Below are 22088 nucleotides of genomic sequence, written 5' to 3' on the forward strand. Positions count from 1 at the left end.
GAGAGATGTTCTTGTACGTTATTTTCAAAATAAAGTGAACGGTTGTATTGGGCGGAACGGCTCACGTAGTTGGGCTCTTGTCGGAAAGGCCCGTACTTCTCGAAAAGAAGAAAAAAACGGCTGAAGTACAACTTTTGAGGAGGAGGAAGATCTGTTCTATGGCCTTGAAATCGCAGATTATCAAAAAACCGCGATAAGTTAAAATGAATTAAGATTTTTTCACGATATACAAACACGTAACGTATTTTTCACGTTACTCAAACTTTAAACGCATTTTTCTCGAAACGCTAAATTTCGCACGCTGTGCAACGTAGCTCAAAAACTCAAAAACTCGATCTTTATGAAACTTGGTATATATATTCTACAAATAATTGGCCACGACATGACGAGCTCCCATTTTTTAGTTTTTTATTTAAGACATTGTTATTAACAGAAAATCCGTTTTTTCCCAAAACTTCGGCATTTTTGCAATTTTGCAAATTTTAATTAATGAAGAATGTCGTGTTGTGCGTATTTGCATAAACTAACGATTTCATTTTTATTTTTTTGTTTGAGATCATGTTTGTACACTGTACGCTGCACGGCGTATTTGCAGGATGCCATTTTCAAGCCGCGATTGCACCATTGATATTAACGATTAAAGTTTATAAAAAATATTTTTGTTTACATTATAACGTTAATAAATGATATCTCAAAGTTTAAATCAATCTTCGCATTATATTTTTTAAAATAAATTCTTGAAAGACTGGCCATTTACACAAGGTTCCCCCCTTAAAGTCATTCGTGACCCGTCGCGGTGGGGATGAGCTCGAGCAACCGTCAATATGTACAATTTTATTCCGATATAAGATGACGCTTTTTATTTCGTTAGAAGAAAATCGTTATCCGCTCTTCTTCTTCTTCGTCCGAAATACGACGAAAGCCGGTCCTGAGACATCGCCTTATATCGAAAGAAAAATGTGGAGAAATATCGGTGTGGGTCAGAAATGACTTCGACATAGGCCTAGAACTCGTAGGAGTCCGGAGGTTAATATCTTGTACCGCGGGTTGCATTCTTCAAACGCCCATAACTACGTTCGTTTTACTAATTCGATTTAAAAAATGAAAAAGGGGAATAACACCTTAAACTTCCCATGCTCCTCCGTCTTCGAGCCTGGTCCAGCGTTTTCGCCTTTTTGCGAGTTTGCTTCGCGTACAAGTATGAATATGTATCGCGGAACAGCAAAATTGTCTGGCAAGGGTAGTCTGAAACATCATTATTTTTCTCACACTTACAGCCAAAGCCAAAATGGCGCCCCTAAATTTTGACGCCCCGGGCAAATGCCCGGGTTGCCCCCCCCCCCCCTAGAGCGGGCCCTGTCTGAACCGTAGTACGAGATACGGAGTCGGCAGGGTAGAATAACAGCGCATGGCGTAAGGTATTCACAACTGGATTGGTTTATTGAGCTGGCGTGGGCTTTATATACAGTTTTGGGGGTCCGAAAGGGCACGTTATCTTCGATGATGAGTCTTGAAATCCAAAGGGCATCTTAGTAATTGTTCTATGCGTCAGGAGGAGATGACGCGTACGGTGAGCCAAGGAGCAGTTTACTCTATGCGTCGGATAGGTGATAAGATTGGCTTCACACCCCCCTTCTTAAATTGGGTTTGGTCTCCAAATCTAATCACTTTCCTCACTGGTGTAGGGAAGTGGCCTTCATCTCCTTCTATGGTTGTGCAGGTGGCGAGTGGTATGCATTCATGGGCCGAGTTATAGATGTTTTGTGGGGCTGATGGTTGGTTCCTTTGGGTATTAACATTGTCCATTCGAATTTCATTACAACATATTTTAAAACTGATATTTTTAGGCAAAAGTTTGGCTATGAGTCGAAATAGTCCTATTTTGTTTAGAGTGTATAAACTTACAGCCCCCAGGGCCACCCATCCAGCAATTTTGAATACATTGTATACTATTTCGGTATTAGCTAACAACCTATGTCGATTCTTTAGACCGTCTAATTTAAGATACATAGAGTCTAAAGAATCTCTGAAGTTGTTGAAATTTGGAGCAACCTTTGGAGCGTTTGGAATAAAGTCGGAAAGTAGATTAATGTCTTCGTTAGTGAAGTTAATGGCTAGCGTATAATTGGTGGTGGTTGTGTCAGTTTCAAAAACTTTTCCTCCAAATTTCATTACATTGTTATTGTAAGTTAGCATGCATTCCGTTGAACTAAAGATTATAACAGGCTTACTTATTTATATTCTGTCATTACTATCACAAAAGGTCTGTATGATAACCGTGTCTTTCGGTATAGCTATGTATTTGTTCGGCGAGTTCATAGGAATAAAAGAAATGTCGTCAATTTTAAATATTGCTGTTCCGCAGGAGGTATAATCTTTTTTGCCGTTTGAGATCCGGTGGTGTAGTCGTTTCGCGTGAGTTGTGTTCTCTCGCAAATGAGCCCTATGGAGCTAGTTCTACATTTTTCGTTTAAATACTGTCTGTCTATGATCACCTTTGAGTGGTGTTGTTGCAGAATGGTGTCGTGGTCCAAGATGGGTGAAAAAAATACATTATTGATCTTATGTGGTATAGCATAGTAGCGGATGATTTCCCACTCTTGTTCTTCCAATAATGACACAGAGATCTGGTAAATTATTTTCCCATTCGGTGTTTGGGTTCTGAGTATGCTGATATCGATTAATGTTTGGAAATTTTCTGGTTTCGCTTCTATGTGGTGTATTATAAAGTTTCTGTGTGTGACGTTGTCGTATGCGTGTATAAAATCGTTTATGTTAATGAGTGTAGTGTCTATTATTCCCTGTTTTCCAAGTATAAGGGTGAGGTAGAAGTCGTTGATTCGAGTCGTTAGGTCAGAGATCATTGCTTCTAATATAACTATGTTTCGTTCCAGTAGTTGGTCGTTATGGCTATTGGTCAATTCTATCGAGGTTTTATTGAGGGTTCGTGAAAGTTGTTCGAAGTTGTTGCTGCCGATTAGCGTTTTAAGTAAGACGGTCTGGTTTTGAACGATGTGGGTGACTTCATTTTGTCGGAAAAATAATCTGTCAATGCTTTCGTTGATTAAGGTTAGATCATTTTCGTCTAAAGTTCCAAATAGAGATTTAGATACTGAGCCTATAATGTTTAGAAGTCCTCGTTGTCCGCGTTTATGTAAAAGTGTGTTCATTTTCTGTTGTGCCGCGTTGAGTTTGGTTAGTTTGGCCGTTATAATATCGAACCCGAATAGTGTACAGTCCCTTTTTTGTGCAATGTGTAAGTGTTGGTTTGTATAGGCGTACTATCTTAGCTATTCCTGAATCTATTTCGTTTATATCAAATATTATAGTCATTTTTATTTCGTTATGATAAATAAAACTACTACCTATTTTCTCTACAACTATTTGCGTATTATCTAAGGGTTGTATTTGTAGTGTTTTTGTCCGGTGTATGATCATGAGGAGCAGTTTTCATGAAACAAACCCGAGTAACTTCGTTGTTGATCTTACAAATTTGCGTGGTGACCTTGTTTGATTGTAGTTCGACTTCTGGCAGTGTATTCTGTAATGAATAGGTTTGATTATCGAGTTGTACATGATCGTTATGTATAGCGTATCGATATTTCTGTAGGTAGGGTGGCTCGAGGATGCCGTCTTCAATTAGAAGAAAACTGTCGTGTATTATCAGAAATTCGTGCGTTCGTCCGAGAGCTGTTAGTTTAGTCATGTCAGTGATTTCATGTCTGTCGTTGCCTAGTCTTATCTGTCGCGGTTTGTCAGGTGGAATGATGTTTTTCACAAATCTTCGTTTGATGAGGTTGGCTCCTGCTCCGGTGTCCAATAGTAGTTGTCCTCTCCTTGCCATTCCTCCGAGTTCGCAGTATAAGGATTGTAGTTCTCCTGGGCTGTAGTTAATTCGGATGTGACAGTTTCCCGATGATGGATTCGTGGTGGGATTTTGCCGTTCTGACCCAACCGAAAATTTCTTGATTTTGCGCAGGTAGCAGTCACTTTTGCCGTGTCCCATTTTTCCACAGTGTTCGCACGTGATGTGTGCTCTGTCGTTGTCACGTTGTATTGGTCGGGGCATCATAGCGGATCGAGGCGGGACATTAGATCTTGGTGAGGTATTTGGTCGTGACTCCCTGACAAGGGAACATATTCAGATGCGAAAATCCGATTTTGATGAAACTTATGGGAGCTTATAGTTCTTTGAAAAATATTTGACACGTGTTTTTTTTATCGGCAGACATCCACTTTGAAGGGGTGAAAACAGCCCTCAAAGTTGGGGGGGGTGGAAACCATATTTTTTGAGATATCTCGGACACCAGAGGTCGAAAAAATTTGAATTTTTTTTAAATTGTGTGTTTTTCAATGGGAAATGTAGTCGCGCAAGAAAATTTTAACAAAAGTTTTTTGTTTAAACAATATATTAAAAATTTGATTTTTTTACAGTTTCTTTTATTTATTGTTAGTTCATTTTAATGTAAACTTGGGTGTGTGATTTTTGATCCAAAATAGGGGATACATGTTTCAGGATTTTCTTTTTTTTTTGCCATTTAACAATAATTATGCATAATAAAAAATAGTCTTGCACCTGGCGTGCGTAGGAAGGAATTCTGGCTTGTTTCATCGAAATATAAGCATTTAGTATAAACGTGTATAGTATTTTAAATAATACCACTGGGTTATGTGTCGTTTATTGTTTTATTAGTAGCTAAAGAAGGTGGCGCAGGTAGCAGCATGACGCGGTGCTAATTACGCGGCAGAGTAAGGGTACCGACTTTTATAGCCAATTCGCCTGTGAATTTCTGCAGTCGTTGGGCCTTCGGTTAAAATATACCTGCAGGCTTGTGAGTTCCCTTGTGAGCCAGAATTCCGTGTTAGTGGCTTCTGGTTGTGCTTCGGCTATGGTCTTAGGTCTCATTGGTATAACTATCTGGCCGATCTCACGTTGCAGTTTGATCGAATACATACGTAGAGCGTCGAATAGGTCCTCGAACGTATTGATTCGACAGAATCTGATGCTTCCTTTCGCATTATCGGTGATCTTTTCGGTAAGTATCATGCGTAACAAAAGCTCTGGCTCATTGCAGCGAGTTTTAGCGAACTTACAAGTTTTAATACATTCCTCAGCTCCGATGTCATCCTTACCGTGTAGTGTTTCCACGACCCGGATGATTTCGGAAGCTTTTATGCTGTTAGCGGTTGTTTGTGCTTTCTCGTTTGTTGGCCTTCTGTTGCTTACTGATGGTTGTCTTGCTGACGGTATTCCGTCGTCAGTAAGGTGGTCGTCATTGTCTGTTTCGGTGACGGTTGGTATGTTAAGCAGACGTCCTAGCTTTTTTAGTTCTTTGTTCTGCGCTTGTTGATCTTCATTAATAACTTTAATGGCGTCGGTAATTTGCCCAATTCGTTCATCTCGTCTTGACAAGAGGTTGCATATGGCGTCTAGTCGAGTTACTATGTCGACGATTGATGGGGCAGACATTTTTTATAAATAAGAGGTTGTTTTACCTGTGGTCCGATCCTTGCTTTCTGTTGATAGACAATGATTACTTCGCGATTTCGCGTATTAATACTTTGGAAATAACGTATTCTGAACCGTAGTACGAGATACGGAGTCGGCAGGGTAGAATAACAGTGCATGGCGTAAGGTATTCACAACTGGACTGGTTTATTGAGCTGGCGTGGGCTTTATATACAGTTTCGGGGGTCCGAAAGGGTACGTTATCTTCGATGATGAGTCTTGAAATCCAAAGGGCATCTTAGTAATTGTTCCATGCGTCAGGAGGAGATGACGCGTACGGTGAGCCAAGGAGCAGTTTACTCTATGCGTCGGATAGGTGATAAGATTGGCTTCACACTGTCGTCGGCCCGCAAGATACACAACCAGCGTGAATGTTCCTTTCGGGTTTACTGTTTTCTTATTCGACGCTAGCGCGAGATTGAATTACCGATTACGCTCCGACTGAAAGAGTCGCTCGGAAAGTGTTAACGCCATGAACACCCTTGTGAAACTTGATTTTCGAACGGGCTCGCGAAGTGTCAGTTTTAACCCTTTGCAGTCGAAGCCATTTTAACTCTAAAACGAAATATTTCTTCCGACCTAGAATATTTCCTTTCTACATATATTTTTTCTTGCTATACATACGAAAATGATGCAACTTACTCCTACAGTACTGAAAAGTTTAGTAATTTATTAAATACAAACAAATTTAATAATGTAAAAAATATTTTGAATAATGATACAGGAATTTTTAGTGGCGCCTTACAGTCGCCATTCGAGTGCTAAGGGTTAACACTTGGTTTACGGAACACTCAACCTTTAGTCTAAAGGTGACTATTTTACAGTACTTTATAAGAATAGAAGGAATTTATCAAATTTTTATTTTAGTTTTTAATAATACCATACCCAAAGAAATACATTTGTTGAATAATTCTTCGCGGATGCATCTTTACAATCTCAATAATCGTAAATTAAAAATGTTAGAACCTGTCATTTTGAGTGTTAAGGCAACTACTATGAGCGCAGATAAATAATGACTCTACCGGAAGCACATTTCGCGAGTAAACTGTTCTTGTGTACGTGAGCGTGATTAGAAAAACAAGTGACGGATGTAAAGTGATCAGAATTGATATTCGGACACTCTCCGCAATAGAATCAATTTTTTTAAATTGGAAGAAACAACTTGAGCTTTTTATGCAGTTCGAAGGATTAATTTACTAAATGATGTATGAAGGACAATATTTAAAAATTCCCATTTGTCGGAACTGTGAAGAAAATACTTGATGCAACAGCCGGGTAAGTATAGATTTTGAAAATTGTGTTATTCTTGCATTAAATAATCAGAAATATATAAAAATGTGCATCTAACACTTCAGCAAGTAGAATTTCACTATAATTTGACTGGTTTTTGCACCAAACTCTTCAAACGATAACACTTTTTACAGGTTCTTTATCTGGACCTATATATAATAATTATGTATATTCTGAAAATTTTATTAAAATCGGTTAATGTAGAAATGAATGGCAGGGACAATGAAAGATGTAAGACTATTTAGATTCAATATATACAGGGTGTTCACGCTAACACTAGTCAGCGTTTTTCTTGCAAATAGTCAACCTTACAAAAAAACCTTAGAAAACAACCTTAGAAAAAGATATATTGTTTTTTGCAACCAATTTAATGGGATCTAACATTCTTTATCTGCATTATTTTTTTATGAATATGAAAACAAAATTTTTTTATGGATATACATATGAAAGCATATGTCAAAACGAATTTATTCGTATACGACACAATGATCCTCAAGGTCATACATGGCACAAATGGAAGAAACATTTTTAATATTTTGTACGTAATATTTCTTAAAGATATCGTTTACGATACACCACCTAGAAATGTGAATAACTTCAAAAGCAAAATAACGTAAGCATGCGTACTAATATCTCGGGCAACACTAGCAGAAGGCTTCTGCCAGAAGCTACCAAAAATATAATTAGGAGAGTTGAAATGTGCATACATGCACAAGGAAATCATATTGAACATTTACTGTAGTCCCGTTAATAAAGAATTTTTGTAAACACATAAATACATTGGGAAACACATTGGCACAAGTTATTCAAAGTATTTCTTCCATTTCTGATCTTGTGTGACCTTGAAGGTTATTATGTAGTATACGGAAGAATTCGTTTTGGCACACGCTTTCATATGAAATAAAACAATACATAGCAGTCCATTTAAAAAAGTTGAAGGTCACCTACATTTATAAAAAAAATAATGCAGGTAAAAAATTACAGATACTACTATTTGCTTGCAAAAAATAGTATAACTTTTTCCTCTTTTATTTTTTCTAATGTTTCCTATTTACAAGAAAAATGCTGGCTAGTGTTAGTGTGAACACCTTGTATACAGGGTGTCCCAAAAATGTTGTACTTCCTTGAAACGAACAATTCCCGTGATGTGAAATAACTTTCTCCTTTGCGAACATGTTCTCTGCGCCTTTGTTAAGCAGTTATTAACGAAAAACACGGACCAATCAGAGCGCGGCTACAGCGGACGGCTTCCGGTTCGGCCAATGCCAACGCCACGCTTAGCGCGACCTGTCGCCAACTTGCAAAAAAATTTAATTCTAGAATCTATTTTTTTTTTAATTGAATTGAATTCGATTGTAAAAAGCAATTCTAAAAAATTATTTTATCGTAGAGAGTATCCGATTAGCCACTGTACGATATTAACACATCAAATAATTAGGGGTTATAATTAGTGGTTATTTGACTATCTGTTTGTACATATTAACTGTGAACCAATCATCCGATCAGTTTTTATATTTGTATGGAAACCTTTTCTTTGTTAAGGTAAACAGAAGCAGAAGTTAATGAACTTAATGGAAAATATATTGCACTGGACCAAAAATACGTAGCTATCTTTAATAACTACTAAGCACTTATATTTAATTAGGAAATAATGAACAAGACAGGTTTTGATAAGAAAGTTCACTTAAATGTATTGTAGATATGACCTTCTTCCAATAATCCTCCGAATAAACTAGGGTAAGGAACCCACTTACTGTGATGGTGCCAATTACTGTGCCTATATTAATTATACTTATTTTTAAAGCATAACGAATATTAAAAAAGAGATATATAACGTATTATATTAACTGATTTTAATGAAAAAAATTTAATATCTCTTTTTTAATATTCATTATGGTTTAAAAATAAGTATAAGTAATATAGGCAGAGTAATTGGAATCCCCACAGTAATTGGGTCCCTTAATCTAGAACTGTTTGGGAGCAACGCTTGATATCTTATACGCGACTATGCTGACTATTATGTAAGCGCTATTTTGTAATAGTTTCGGAGTAGTTCAGTACTGTTTGTTGATTATTAAGCGATTCAAGTCTACGATAAGACCGTTCAGAGTTTAAAGACTTACATTCGAGTCGAGCACGCTCGTTGCGACTGATTCCTATGAAAATTGGTGGCGATTGGAAAAAAGAAAATGAAAGAGACAGAGAAATGATTGGTTTTTATTAAAATGAGTTGCCTAATTTCAACAAAAAATTTCGATAAATAAGTCAAGATGGGATGATAATGATGATATGTGAGAAAGGATGAAGTGCAAGGCTACACGTTTCATATGCATAAGCATTCAGACGAAGACCGTTCTCGTTATCGTATATGCCTTATGCACGTGACCTCAACCTTGACACTCTACATACTTAATCCGTCCTTCTGTAGATTCACAGTACAAATGGCTACGGTAAATGCATTCAGCACCGCCTGTCTTTCAAGACTTTTTGTTTCCTGAAGAAGGTTAGTTATCTTTTGTTTCTTGTTACTTTACTTGAGATTCTGACCATTAGTATTCGTGTTCCTGCCTAATCAGAATTGTTGTAATACCCAGACTAACTAATAGTAATAGAAGTTTCGTTTATTTATGAATAGACACAGGAAAATGAGTAGGTGCTATTTAAAGCAACGGAAAAATTAAAAGACTAGAGTATTAATATATTATTTTCACTACATTCAAATTTTGGTAATTATTTACAAAGCGGTGCTTTTCTCCGATTTCGATGAAAGGGTGTAACCGGATATGCAGGTCAAAAGTGCCCCTAAAGCAAATTGAATTTGCAATAGACCTTTGTGCCATTTTTCAACCCTTTTGTCGACATGGGGTCACAAAGAAAATCAGGTTTTTCCGTGATTTCTCTTATCCTCTTGAATTGAAAATTCTGAAAAATTCAGGCACATTTTAGACATTAGAATACACATCTATGCTATTAGAATTTTTAGCTTTGAAACCGAATTTTAAGAAATAAAAAAAATTTAATATGCCGATTTCTTGTAGAAGTTATGAGATACTATGTTTATATTTTTACCGTTTTATCATCTCGTTATGGTTGTTAACATATAATTTTTTGCTCGATATCTATCACAAATTGTAAGGCCGGCAGAAATTCTCTCTAAAGTTTTTTCTACTGAAGAAATACACTCTGTAATCAATGATGATAGCGACGAAGACTAATACAGCAAATATGTATAATAATTATGAAAAAAATAGCGATTTTTGATTTTTTAACTACTTATGTGCCACCACTTTGAAAAATCTGAAAAAATATATGTTAACAATCATAACAAGATGCTAAAACTGTAAAAATATAAACGTGGTATCTCATAACTTCTACAAGAAATCAGCATTTCAAATTTTTTTTATTTTTTAAAATTCGGTTTCGAAGCTAAAAATTCTAATAGCATAGATGCGCATTCTAATAGGTAAAATATGCCTGATTTTTTCAGAATTTTCAATTCAAGAGAATAATACTACCCTCATGTCATTACTACCCCCCTCCTCCCATGTCGACATTAGGGTGGAAAATTGGCACAAAGTATTTGCTTTGGATAAGTTATCGAATGACCTATTGCGAATTCAATTTGGTTTGAGGGCACTTTTGACATGCTGCTCCCTTTAAATATGTTATGCAACCAGACATTTCGAACAACTGTTTCCTATACGTATAGTGGGCGGTCTGAAAATGTAAATTTATATTTAGCTCGTGTATTTTGCAATTGATGCACAAACTTTTCATTTTGCATGAAGATCCTTTTATAAACAACCTCTGTGAACATAAAATTCAATGCTTTAATATTTTATATGTAAAGAATTTCAATGAATGAAGTTCTTTACACTTTTAAAACTTCCTAATTTTTAAAATAATATTCTACAGAGAAATAAACACTGACTCCCATCTCAGCTTGTGTCCTTGCACCTAATCACCCACAAAACTGATGCAATTTGGAAATAAGGACATATCTGACATACAGTGGCTCCCGTAATTGTTCAAAAACCCTTCTAAAGCAGAACAACTTTCTTAAAAGTGGGCCAAACGATTTCAGATTTTTTTTTTAGGATTAGTTTAATAGGTGGCGTAGAATGAAACTTGTAAAGAATTGTATTTGATCAGAATCGCGAAGAAAATTTTTACAACTTTCCTCTCCGAGCCTGAAATGAAAATTTTAAAATTGGTTGGCCCACTTTTAAAAAAGTTATTCTGATTTAAGGGTTGTTTGAACAATTACGCGAGTCACAGTACACACATTTATGAAAATTGTTCTTTTTATCTTTATGTACTGAGTCTACCACGAAAACTATGCCAGCATATTATAAAATAGCTTAGATAAAAAATGCATTACACTGTATGACACGTTTACTCGATTAAAATCTATAAAATGTTTCTCTCGAAACCGTGGCATTAATGACTGAAACCTTCGCTTGATTCGAATAATCGATCCGAACCTCGCCAGCATCTGTTGGCGAGAACACGGGAAAAAATGGTCTTCCGATAATAACGATTCTGGGACAAATAATGTGATACTATTCGATGCTAAAATGCTAGGTTTTACCGACTTTCCTGAAGTCGCTGTTACTCGTCGCTGCCGACCGCCAAACAGTTAGCATCTCTCCTCTGTACCACCGACACCTGGTAATACTTCTCACCTTACTTTCCTTCGATCCGAAAATTATCCGTGTAGTATTTTACGATAACTCTAGGATCGTGTGACCCAATAGTACAAATAGATCCCTTGGAATGTAGGCCACATTACTGTCAACTCCGGGGATCATGGAATTCGATACGAAGGATTCTTTGGGTCGTGAAATCCGATAGGACAGATGTCTAGGCTCCTGAAACCTAAAATCATATGGTGTTAAAGTCGTACCACTGATGAGTCATTCTGGGCTTTCAAAGGCTTCAGGATAATTGCTGACTTGTAGAATACTACTCCTTCGGAGATCACTGAAGATCCCACATGTTTTTCCAAAATTCTGACTGCACAAGAATTAAAAAATATAAGATTTTCTAGTTGTTTGTTAGTTTCTGAAAATTCTTCAGTATCACAGAAAAGCCTACAGTAGATTAGCTAATAATCGCAACAGTATAGTTAGTCAATAAACGGCAAAAATGATAGCCAACACTTTCGCAACTTTTATAACTTTCACTAGGATTGAGCAATTGTATCGATTCGAGCAACTTTTGAAAACTGAATTCGCAGGAAAAAATTCTGAAACATCATAGATTCAAATGTGTGATACAATAATCAATATTATATTTGTGATTAGAACTGTAAGGAAGCTTAAAAATGTAAGCGCGAGATCCTAAGCTTGACCAATCCCAGAGTTTTTCGCAAAAGTTTTTCGAACAACCTTCTATCTTTGTACTTCGAAAAAAGTTGGAACTTCCATAAATTGTAGGAGATAATTTATGTCAACAGCGGCGAGCTTGGGCAGAAGAAAGCTTCCTTTTTCTTGCAATGACGTTCGTGTTTATGGCTCGGGTATTAAACCTTTTGCTGAACTTTTGTTATTTTCTTCTTGGCGTTGTTCGAAGGAACTGTGTCACCGAAAAAGCTTTGAACTTTCCCGGGACGAAGGTATTATGCATTCCCATGAATATTCATCGTTTCATCAAACTTGACGCTTGACACCTGACGATTGACCGTTATCTATGACTCTCCTCTCCCCCCCCCCCCTCCTCTATCAAGAATAGGAAAACAGCAGAAAAAGAGAAGGAGAGACCGTGCGTACGGGTTCAGTTTCGGCCGAATAGTGATGCCGTCCGATATCGTAATAAAAACATGGAACTGCCTTGCATTCAACCCACGAGCAACACCTCGCTTTAGTGCCGTGTATCGTGTGCATTTTTACATCGGGAACAGCTGTTTTCGAGACCGGCTCGTTCGGACGATCCCTCTGGTGCATTTATTTCCGGTTAAACGATCGTGCATTCTGCATTTACTTGGTCTCGATGGCCACTGTTAGTTATGAAAGTATCCCACCACTCCATGAAATCGGCAGACTTCATTGATCCGCTTCGAACAAATGTTTCTGATGCTTCGGACCGGTGCTTTTAAACTCCTTCGATACTAACGGTACACGCATATGCGTTTTATAGGACCTCGAAAAACGAATAACATAGACACTACGAAATTTTAATCAAGCAAATCTGTCTCGAGTAAAATTTTATTGAAAACTACAAATAAACGTGTAAGATTGAAGTATTCTAGCCTTTAATTTACTTGTTATTGGTTGGTCACCACATTCAGTAACGTATTTAATGGATATATTACTGTTAGATAACACGTTTTAGTTTGTTTACACTTTGTAGTCGCAATGTACTAGTAAATATAATGTTTCTCTTATTTCTGACCTTGTATTATTTCTGACATTAAAAAACATATAGCATTCGATTTTAAAAGAACTGATGGTCACCTTGGTTTCTCGAAGATAATGTAAATATAAAAAATTGGCACAGGCTATGGTGTTGCCAGTAAAATATACTGTAAGTATATAGTGAAATTTGAAATGGAAACAGCATACGTATATCATAGAATGTGCATCGAGTATAAAAATTATTTTCTACTATATACACTATTCTAGTGGTATTCTTAGTAAAATAAATGTAAATATTTCGAAGAATTCTGTCCATATAACATTGCCAACTTTTAACACATGGTAGAAAAATAAATCAGTTGATTAATCAAATCGACGAAAGCTAGGAGACAGTGTTTGCTCATCCATATTTATAAGTAGAATCGGTGTGTCATAAGCAGACACCTGCGGCAAGTGATATTCTACACCACACGTTCTCTATGCATTTTTCAAACACATGTTCTCAACAACAAAGCTTTTTAAAATATCCCCTTTTCCCGCATTTTCCAATTATATGATGGCGACTGTCATATTATTAACAAACATATCGATTGTCTGGCAATCAAATTAACCAACAAATCACACACTTTCGAATTAAAAATTGAATTTTTTTCAGTTAGTTATTACTGTAACGTCGAATAACAATCATTGGAATATTTATTTATTTCAATGTAAATCAATGTGATTGTCGTGTATTCTCTCTAAATAAATAAGAAAGTGATGTATTAACGATAGCATCATTTGTTGACGGAATATGGTGATGATAATGTGTACGTTCTAATAAACCCCTAGCACTCGAATGGCGACTGTAAGGCGCCACTAAAATTTTCTGTATCATTATTCAACATATTTTTTAGATTATTAAATTTGTTTGTATGTAAAAAATGACTAAACACTTCAGTATTGTACGAGTAAATTGCGCCACTTCCGTATATATAACATGACAAAAATATGTAGAAGGGAAATATTCTAGGTCGGAAAAAATGTTTCGTTTTGGAGTTCAAATAGCATTGAGTGCAGACGGTTAATAATGTTTATGTTATATTTGCTTAAGATTACTGTTAAAAATCGAACATTTCATATGCAACAATCTAATAGAAACTGATCCTACTCCGTTGATCAATTACTTTGGACGATTATTTTGGATGAAACGCGAGTAAAAAGAATCTTTACACCTTGCATTGAGAATGAATCATCCGGGATGCACATCCGAAGTGAATATTCGCCTTTAGCATGGAGGATACTTTCACGGGAAACGGTGCGCGCAGGGGTCTTCACATCGATTCTCGTGTTCGCGATAAACTATTTCGTCGGAATTCGAGTTCGGAATTTGGCGACTGCTTCGGTCAACTGTACCGATGGTTATCTGCCCGCTATTTACTTAGTCAACAACAATGACCAATGTTGATTATCCGTTGGAACGTCTGATCATTTTACGATCCGATACCAGCGGGACGTACCGTTCAAATTGCTATTTACACGACAATAATGGGCAAGGGAGTAGTACTGGCGAACCAGGAACTTCGATAGTAATATTCAATATAACACTAATAGCATATGAATAAGAGGGAATACTGTTTTCTCTTAACGAGGTCCGGACAGTATATTCCGGACAGTATATTCCGGACAACATTAAACATTTGATGGTTACCTTCACCCTCGTAAATTTTCCGGTTTTACAAGTCTTTCCAGTCTTTTAACGAGCTCGTGTTGAACGTTTCGATGCCGTTGGCGAGTACATTTTCCGGGGGAGGATTTTCTTTTTCAAACGGGACCCGCTTTCTCTTCTTTTTCCACCGTGCGATAAACAAAAGGAAGGGGGAGAGGAGAGAGGAGCGGGGCCGAAAGAAGAACAGCTCAACCCGTTTCGCGTCGCGTAAATAACGTTACAGATCGTAAAAGAGAAACCGGAAGGGGTTGGGAGAAAAATAACTTGGAACTTTTTTTCATACTTGCTTGTAACGATGTTTCGATGAGAATATTAGAGGAACGGACCGTAACTCGATTATGAAATTACGATACAACGGGGACGAACGTAGACGCTTGTCCGGCGGTCGAGGTTTAATTTAATTGTAAAATCTTTTCACTAGTGGTCCCCGTGACCTTTTGTTCTGCTGCCGCAGATTGGAACGCTGAAACGTTTTATACAGTTAATATCTGTGGTGTAAAGTGTTTCACAATGTGGCGAGAATATATTAGGAAAATATGAAAGAGAAAAAATTAATACTGTCATTTGCAAGTAACGTAATGGCGTATGTAACGTTTTTGTGTTTGCACTATTTTATTAGTAATGAAGATGACCTTCACCTTTTTAAACGGGACACTATACAATATTTTTTATATCATATGAAAACGTGTGTCATGACAAATTCATTCGTATACAACACACCTTCAAGGTCATGCAAGGTCAGAACTGAAAGAAACATTTTGAATATGTAAAAAATATATAGTACTCCAATTAAAAAATTAATGGTCACCTTCATTTGTGAAAAAATAATGCAGACACAACAAAATTTCATACGCCATTACGTTGCTTGCAAGGCGCAGTATGACTTTTTCCTTTTTCATTTTTTTCTAGTATTTATTATTTGCAAGAAAAACGCTGGCTAGTAATAGTGTGGACACCCCATAATTCAAATATTTCTTGTTTGTTGCTTCCGAAGCATTTTTGCCTTTCCGGTAAAGAAAGCATCAAGCGCCTATAATGCAGTTCGTTTTCTTCCATATTTAAGAGGATACAAAAATAAGAGAAATCAATATATATCCGAATCAATCCTTTCGCGAAAGATGGATGAAATGTCACCTTTCAAGATCTGTACACGAGACAGGTTCTAATGTCGCCTACCGAAAATCGGCACGAATTTTACGGGCAACCCGATACCTAATAAAAGGGAGATTGCGATGTGTTGAACGGTCTAACACGGATTGTTTGTTTGTTCGCAGATCCTCGAGAAGGAGGCACCGTCGCCGCAAGCTTCCAGAGGTCAGGCCCGACTTCGGCGACAACTCCGACGAGGTGGTGTCGTTGCACGACCGACGGCTCCGATCAATCGAGTTCTACGAGGTGGAACACAAGGCGAAGTATCTGGCGAACAAGCGGGGCACTATGAGACACGGTTTCTCGAGCAGGACAAGAAGAGCCGCTACAGCCCGGAAGGAGCGTGTATGGGACCATGGCGTGATACCGTACGAGATCGATGGCAATTTTTCCGGGGCGCATAAAGCACTGTTCAAACAAGCCATGAGGCACTGGGAGAATTTCACTTGCGTGAAATTCGTCGAGAGGGTCCCCGCGGAGCATCCTAATTATATACTGTTCACGGAGAGGCCGTGCGGGTGAGTTTGCCAACGCGTGGCTGTAAATTTGGCCCCGGATGCGAGGGGAGCAAACGTACATGGAAGATAGAAACTAAATGGGAACTGGCACTCGCTGGAGATGATCTATCAATTGAACGAAAATCCCTTGTTTGCCGGTGTCGCGCAACTCCGCCGCGAAAACCGTGGAACTTTTGACGCTTTCGCGATTTTTCTTTCATTAACGCGTTTACTGGCGCACTACTATCTTAAAAAAAAGCTCGTAAAATCAATTCAATTTGGTTGATAACACTGAAACTGTACAATTACGATTTATCGCAACGATCACTTCGTTTATTCGTCTAGGTCTTCTGACGCCCACATATGACCTGTCAGGTAATGAATGTGTTAACTCGTTGCACTCTCGTGTTGAGTGTGGCTCGACATTTTTAAGCAATACAGATGTATTTAGGTGTTTTCAATGCAATTGGTTAAAAAAATTATTTTAAATTAGTACCAATCAAGGAAATGTCTTTTGAAGTACATTTTGAATAAAATTAGGAAGAAATTGCTGAGAATAAAATTGAACAAAAATTCGGAGTGCAAGGGTTAACACAAAAACTACGAGACTCGTAGAAATGACAATTTTCCAAGTTTTTCATTTAGGATTATTCGGGATGTCCAAGTGCATTTATGGAGAATTATTTAATAAGTTTATTTTTTGTAATATATACTTTGATCAAAATAGTGGAGAGTTTAATAAACAGTCTTGTTATATTTATACAGTAATATAAAATAATCACCTTTAGTACTCCGTAGTTCTACATATTTGCGTTATGCTGTTTGGGTAAATGCGGGTAATACAAAGCAGAGCGTAATTGCGATAATGGTGTATATTCTATTAGTCTCTTAAAAGCAATAAATAATCACGCCAACATTTGAGCATCAACCGAGCATCGGTTATTGGAAAAGAAATGGTTTTAGTTTTCTTGGTGTGCAAAAGTTTTTGAATCGTGAATTAAATAATCAAATGTTTCATTGGAGGAACGTTGAAAAGTATCCATTACTTTTGTATGAAAAGTAGTTACATTAATTGTTTCTTAGCAAAATTCTTTTCTTGAGAAAGCATGCGCGCACGCAATATGGAACCTACCAGAACATACAGCGTGTCCCAAAAATGTACTTTCTTGGAAGGGGTGATTCTTGAGGTGATTTGAAGTAACTTTCTACTTCGCGGAAATGTTCTTCGTGGCTTTGTTAAGGAGTTATTCACGAAAAACACAGACCAATCAGAGTGTGACAATAGCGGACCGATTGCGGCTCGGCCAATAGCAACGCCACGCTCAGCGGGACTTGTTCCCGCAAAGAAAAAAGTTACTTCAAATGACCTCAGGAATCATTCCTTTCAAGGAAGTACAACATTTTTGGGACACCCTGTATAAAATCAAATTTTGTTAGTTATTATATTGAAATGTATAAAATATTGTATGTAGATGATGACGATAAGAATGATTTAGAATGATTATTTTACGAGGATAATCGCGATAGCTCAATCGGAGTATCGTACTGACATATTTGTTCTAGTAAACACATGACACATTAAGTAATGTTTATGTATGATGCTTTGCCAGCTGGGCTGATTTGGTTCGATATGCACATGTTACAGGTGCTGCTCGTTCGTCGGGAAAAGAGGAAATGGGCCGCAAGCTATAAGTATCGGAAAAAATTGCGATAAGTTCGGAATAGTTGTCCACGAATTGGGACACGTCGTTGGCTTTTGGCACGAACATACTAGACCCGATCGAGACCGTCATGTGCAGATTATTCGTGACAACATCATGTCCGGTGAGTGAAAATCTCGATCACTCTTTTGCAACTTGTAGAACAAAACCCAGGGGAAAGGGATAAACGAACAGTTTATTCGTACACGTTAGGCAAAACAATATTTCGTGCACTAAACTTCGTACCCTACTCTTATGTCTTTAAATTGTTTTATTATAGTTGATATAATTATCGAACGCCGTTTCTCAAACACGTACGATTGCAAGTTCCTATTTATCTAGTTTCAACAATAAAATATTTTCCAATTCTTTATATGCCAATTAAATTTTGTATTATACGATAGCAGACTGCACTGAATCATACATTTTTATATGTATAACAGAAAACTGTATTTACACAAAATTACATGTACGGTGGTTCCAAGAGTATTTGAGCACTAAATACCCGATTCTCGAGAAATTCCCTATATTTAAACTGTGATAATTTCATAAAAAAAAATTTCGACTCATTTTAAAGCTAGAAGCCTTTAGTTTTATAATCCATCCTTCATTTTATTCTATGATTCTTTTTTTCATGATGTAACGCACGAGAAATTGAAGACGCGTTTCTTCTCAAAAAAGCTATACATTCAAATGTCTAAAAACATTGACAAAAATTTTTCGTCATTGAAACCACCATATATTCAAAGATTGAAGCTTCCTCTTTACAACGATGACTTAAAACTCGATGTACGATTTTTTTTTAGTCATTTAATCGAGATTGGAATGTGAGGTGCACCAACTCTTTAGTAATATAACTTGCACCATGTGGGCTTTACACTGAATATTTTCCCCATTTTTGTTCCCTGAAATGGCAAAAAAAAATGGTACAACAATTTTTAACGGGAAGCTTAAATTAAATCTATGGTGGTTTCAATTACGAAAAACATTTCTGAAAATTTGTAGACACGAAAGAAAGTTTTTAGTAAAAATATCCTAGAGGAAAATGAGCAATGCTTTGCGAAACTAGAAGCTTTAAGCTTTAAAGTGAGTACAGGCTTATGGTTTTACTATTTGTCTTTACAAACAATTATGAAACAGGAAATTGTAAAACTCATGACTGCATACATTGCGGATTTGTAGGTTGTCTATTTTTTGCAACATACACAGAAAGTTTTTACGGTGTATAAAAACCCGCAGTATATATTCTTATGACTTTTTTGGATACAATAAAAAACATAATATATGCCGTAGTGCCACACAATGAGAACAAGTCAAGATATAAGACGCATATTGCGAACAACTCTGCACTCGAAGGATTGTATACATACATTCTGCAGTTGAAAGATCCAGTACAAACACATGACTGTACATTCCTTGACTTAACGTAATCGATATACATAGAATATTTTAAACTCAGCAGACTCGATACAGAGCATTCTAGACCGAAGAAACTGGATTCCGATCGTCTGGAATTTAGGAGACTCGATACGGAGTCCCGATTCGATATACAGTGATTTCTCTATATATGTCGCCCGCCATGGCCTAGATGATAAACGTCGCGAAATTATCCCCACTACCGCAGGGTATACCCCTTGAGGGGCCGCGAAACTCGAGAGGCCTCGCACGCCGAGGAGTGTAAAGTTTGCACCTCAAATATCTTTATTGTTTTTAAAGATACGTAAAATATGGTAAGGACAAAGTTGAATGGTACAATGGGACTGACACGATGCCATACAAAAATTTTGTTTTTATGTCATTATTTTAGAGATATCAAGGTCACCTTGACTTTTTTAAATGGAACCACCCTTTTTTAAACACCTACAATGATAGTCCCTTTCATTAGGAATTCAGTCACAATAATTATTCCAAGATCATTCAAGGTCACAGACAGAGAAAACCTATAAGATTTAGAATATGAAAGCAGAATACGTTTATCACAGTTGAGACTTGTAGTAAATAGTAAACATACTATGATCGTAGTTAAAGTAAACATACTAAGGTCTTTCAATGTTATTGTTATTCAGCATTCTTATATCGAGAATTCACTCTATATGATTCCACAGACTAAATCCAAAAATCTCAATATCTTGAACTCCCAAGATCAGTGAAAATCTGTAAATCCTCGACGCCCCTTTGATAATCTCTATTTATAAGACCCCTTTGATAATCTTACAACTTTCGAGAATCAGGATTCTCACGAGTTTCGAAACATCTGGGATCTCCAGAGTTTCATGAACATTTGGAACCCGCAAAACTTTCCAAGGCAGTGGATCCTACTAGAGCCTTAAATCGTTGTTATCGAGTCTTAAGACTCAAACAAATGTGCTTTACCGACTTCCAATCTTGCTGTTAGCGCGACTCTTACGCTATATCAATTAATGGTATTCTGCTATGGTAACCAAATGACTTTGAATATTTCTCTCTAAGATTCTATGCTTTTGAAATTTGATACTTACCTGCTGCATAAGCAGCAGTAAAGTATAGTGAATTTGAAATCGATTATATTATTAAAAAGTCTGATGTCGCTAATAACAATATTTTGTATAGACACTCTTTCTAGTCGATCTATAGTCTATAAATTTCATGCAAAAACTGCAGTATTGATGTATGTATACTACCATACGACGTCCACAGACGTCTCGACTCTTTTTGAAATGATAAAGAGATTTTTTATATCATTGGTACGATGTATATTTATCGAAGGATTGCTATACCGTGGTTTGACTTCGTGGCAAGATGCATGAAAAAAATATAAAGAATTTACAGACTTACAAATTCAATGATTTAGTATGGAAACATAAATTTATTTCAAATGCCCTAATAATTTGAACACCCACCGAACATGCTATTCGTCCAGATCCTGTGTAATCTGTATATGTCAGCACGCAGCTATGCTATACAGACACGATTATTTGACCGGAACACGCATGTATTTCATATTTTATGCGAAGGATGTCCAAATAGGTACGGACGGTAGCGTGTCTATACGTGCATGATGCATCTGTTGGTGTGCATACAGGATCGTTTCAGTGGACCGGACACTCATAGCCAATAAGTCAGCCGTGCTCTTCGACAACGTTAAGTACTATCGATATTTGTTGAACGTGAGGAGGTTCCTAAACGCAGGTTTCTAACCGGAGCCGTTTGTACGTTTGCTTTCACGCCGGCTAGGTTTCCGTTTTAGATTAATGGACTAATTTGCCGAAGGTATCGCACAAATCTCACCCATCATTAGCGATGACAACTAACCGGGGCCGCTGTTCTAATATTTATACGCTGGATGCCAGTGTTTCTGGATACCGTGATCACGGTTCGATTAATGGATACTAATAACGGGGAACGGTAACGAGCTGTTTAATTAGCGAGCCCGGCCCGATCCAACGCCATCTGTTTGCCCCCCCTGAAATTATGCCTTGAGCCGAGCGAGACCCCCCTATGACGGAACGTCACAAACCCGCAAAATTGCATGTGCGGCTGTCGCGGTTCCGTTTAAGGCCGCCGTTCCGGCCATTTCAATAATCCGATAGCGATTGAACATTGAACGGCACACTGCACACAGCGATCTGCCGCCAACGTTCGAGTAACACTCGCGCGCCGGGGCTGCACAGCCCCGAAGAACAGTCGTCGGTGCTGCAACAATCGAGAGCTACGTTCCTCTGACGTATGTTACCGTTGTGCAACGGAAACGATCGACACTGTCAAACGCTTTGCCGTTAGAAGTTGGACACTCGACGGAATCGATCGCTTTTGTTTCTTTGCTCTCGACAACGCCGCGCTCAGCCAGGAGCCGGAACCTGAGTTGACCGAGATCTCTATGTTTTAACGTCAAACGGTCGG

At 37.4% G+C, this 22088-nt stretch overlaps 2 protein-coding genes across 3 annotated transcripts in view; one reads left to right on the forward strand and one right to left on the reverse strand.

Annotated features, from left to right (window-relative positions):
• Positions 1–22088, forward strand: part of Tok (tolloid-like protein 1 tolkin) — a 175672-nt gene that overhangs the window by 135307 nt on the left and 18277 nt on the right. For both annotated transcript variants that reach the window (XM_076804352.1, XM_076804356.1), the window contains exons 5-6: positions 16138–16530; positions 18155–18333. In XM_076804352.1, the coding sequence (XP_076660467.1) occupies positions 16138–16530; positions 18155–18333 (572 nt within the window). The remainder of the gene's footprint in view (positions 1–16137; positions 16531–18154; positions 18334–22088) is intronic.
• The window catches only part of LOC143364128 (uncharacterized), a 69090-nt gene that overhangs the window by 12538 nt on the left and 34464 nt on the right, over positions 1–22088 (reverse strand). The gene's annotated exons all lie outside the window — the stretch shown is intronic.

Source organism: Halictus rubicundus, chromosome 2 (genome assembly GCF_050948215.1).
Source record: "Halictus rubicundus isolate RS-2024b chromosome 2, iyHalRubi1_principal, whole genome shotgun sequence".
NCBI classification, from domain to species: domain Eukaryota; kingdom Metazoa; phylum Arthropoda; class Insecta; order Hymenoptera; family Halictidae; genus Halictus; species Halictus rubicundus.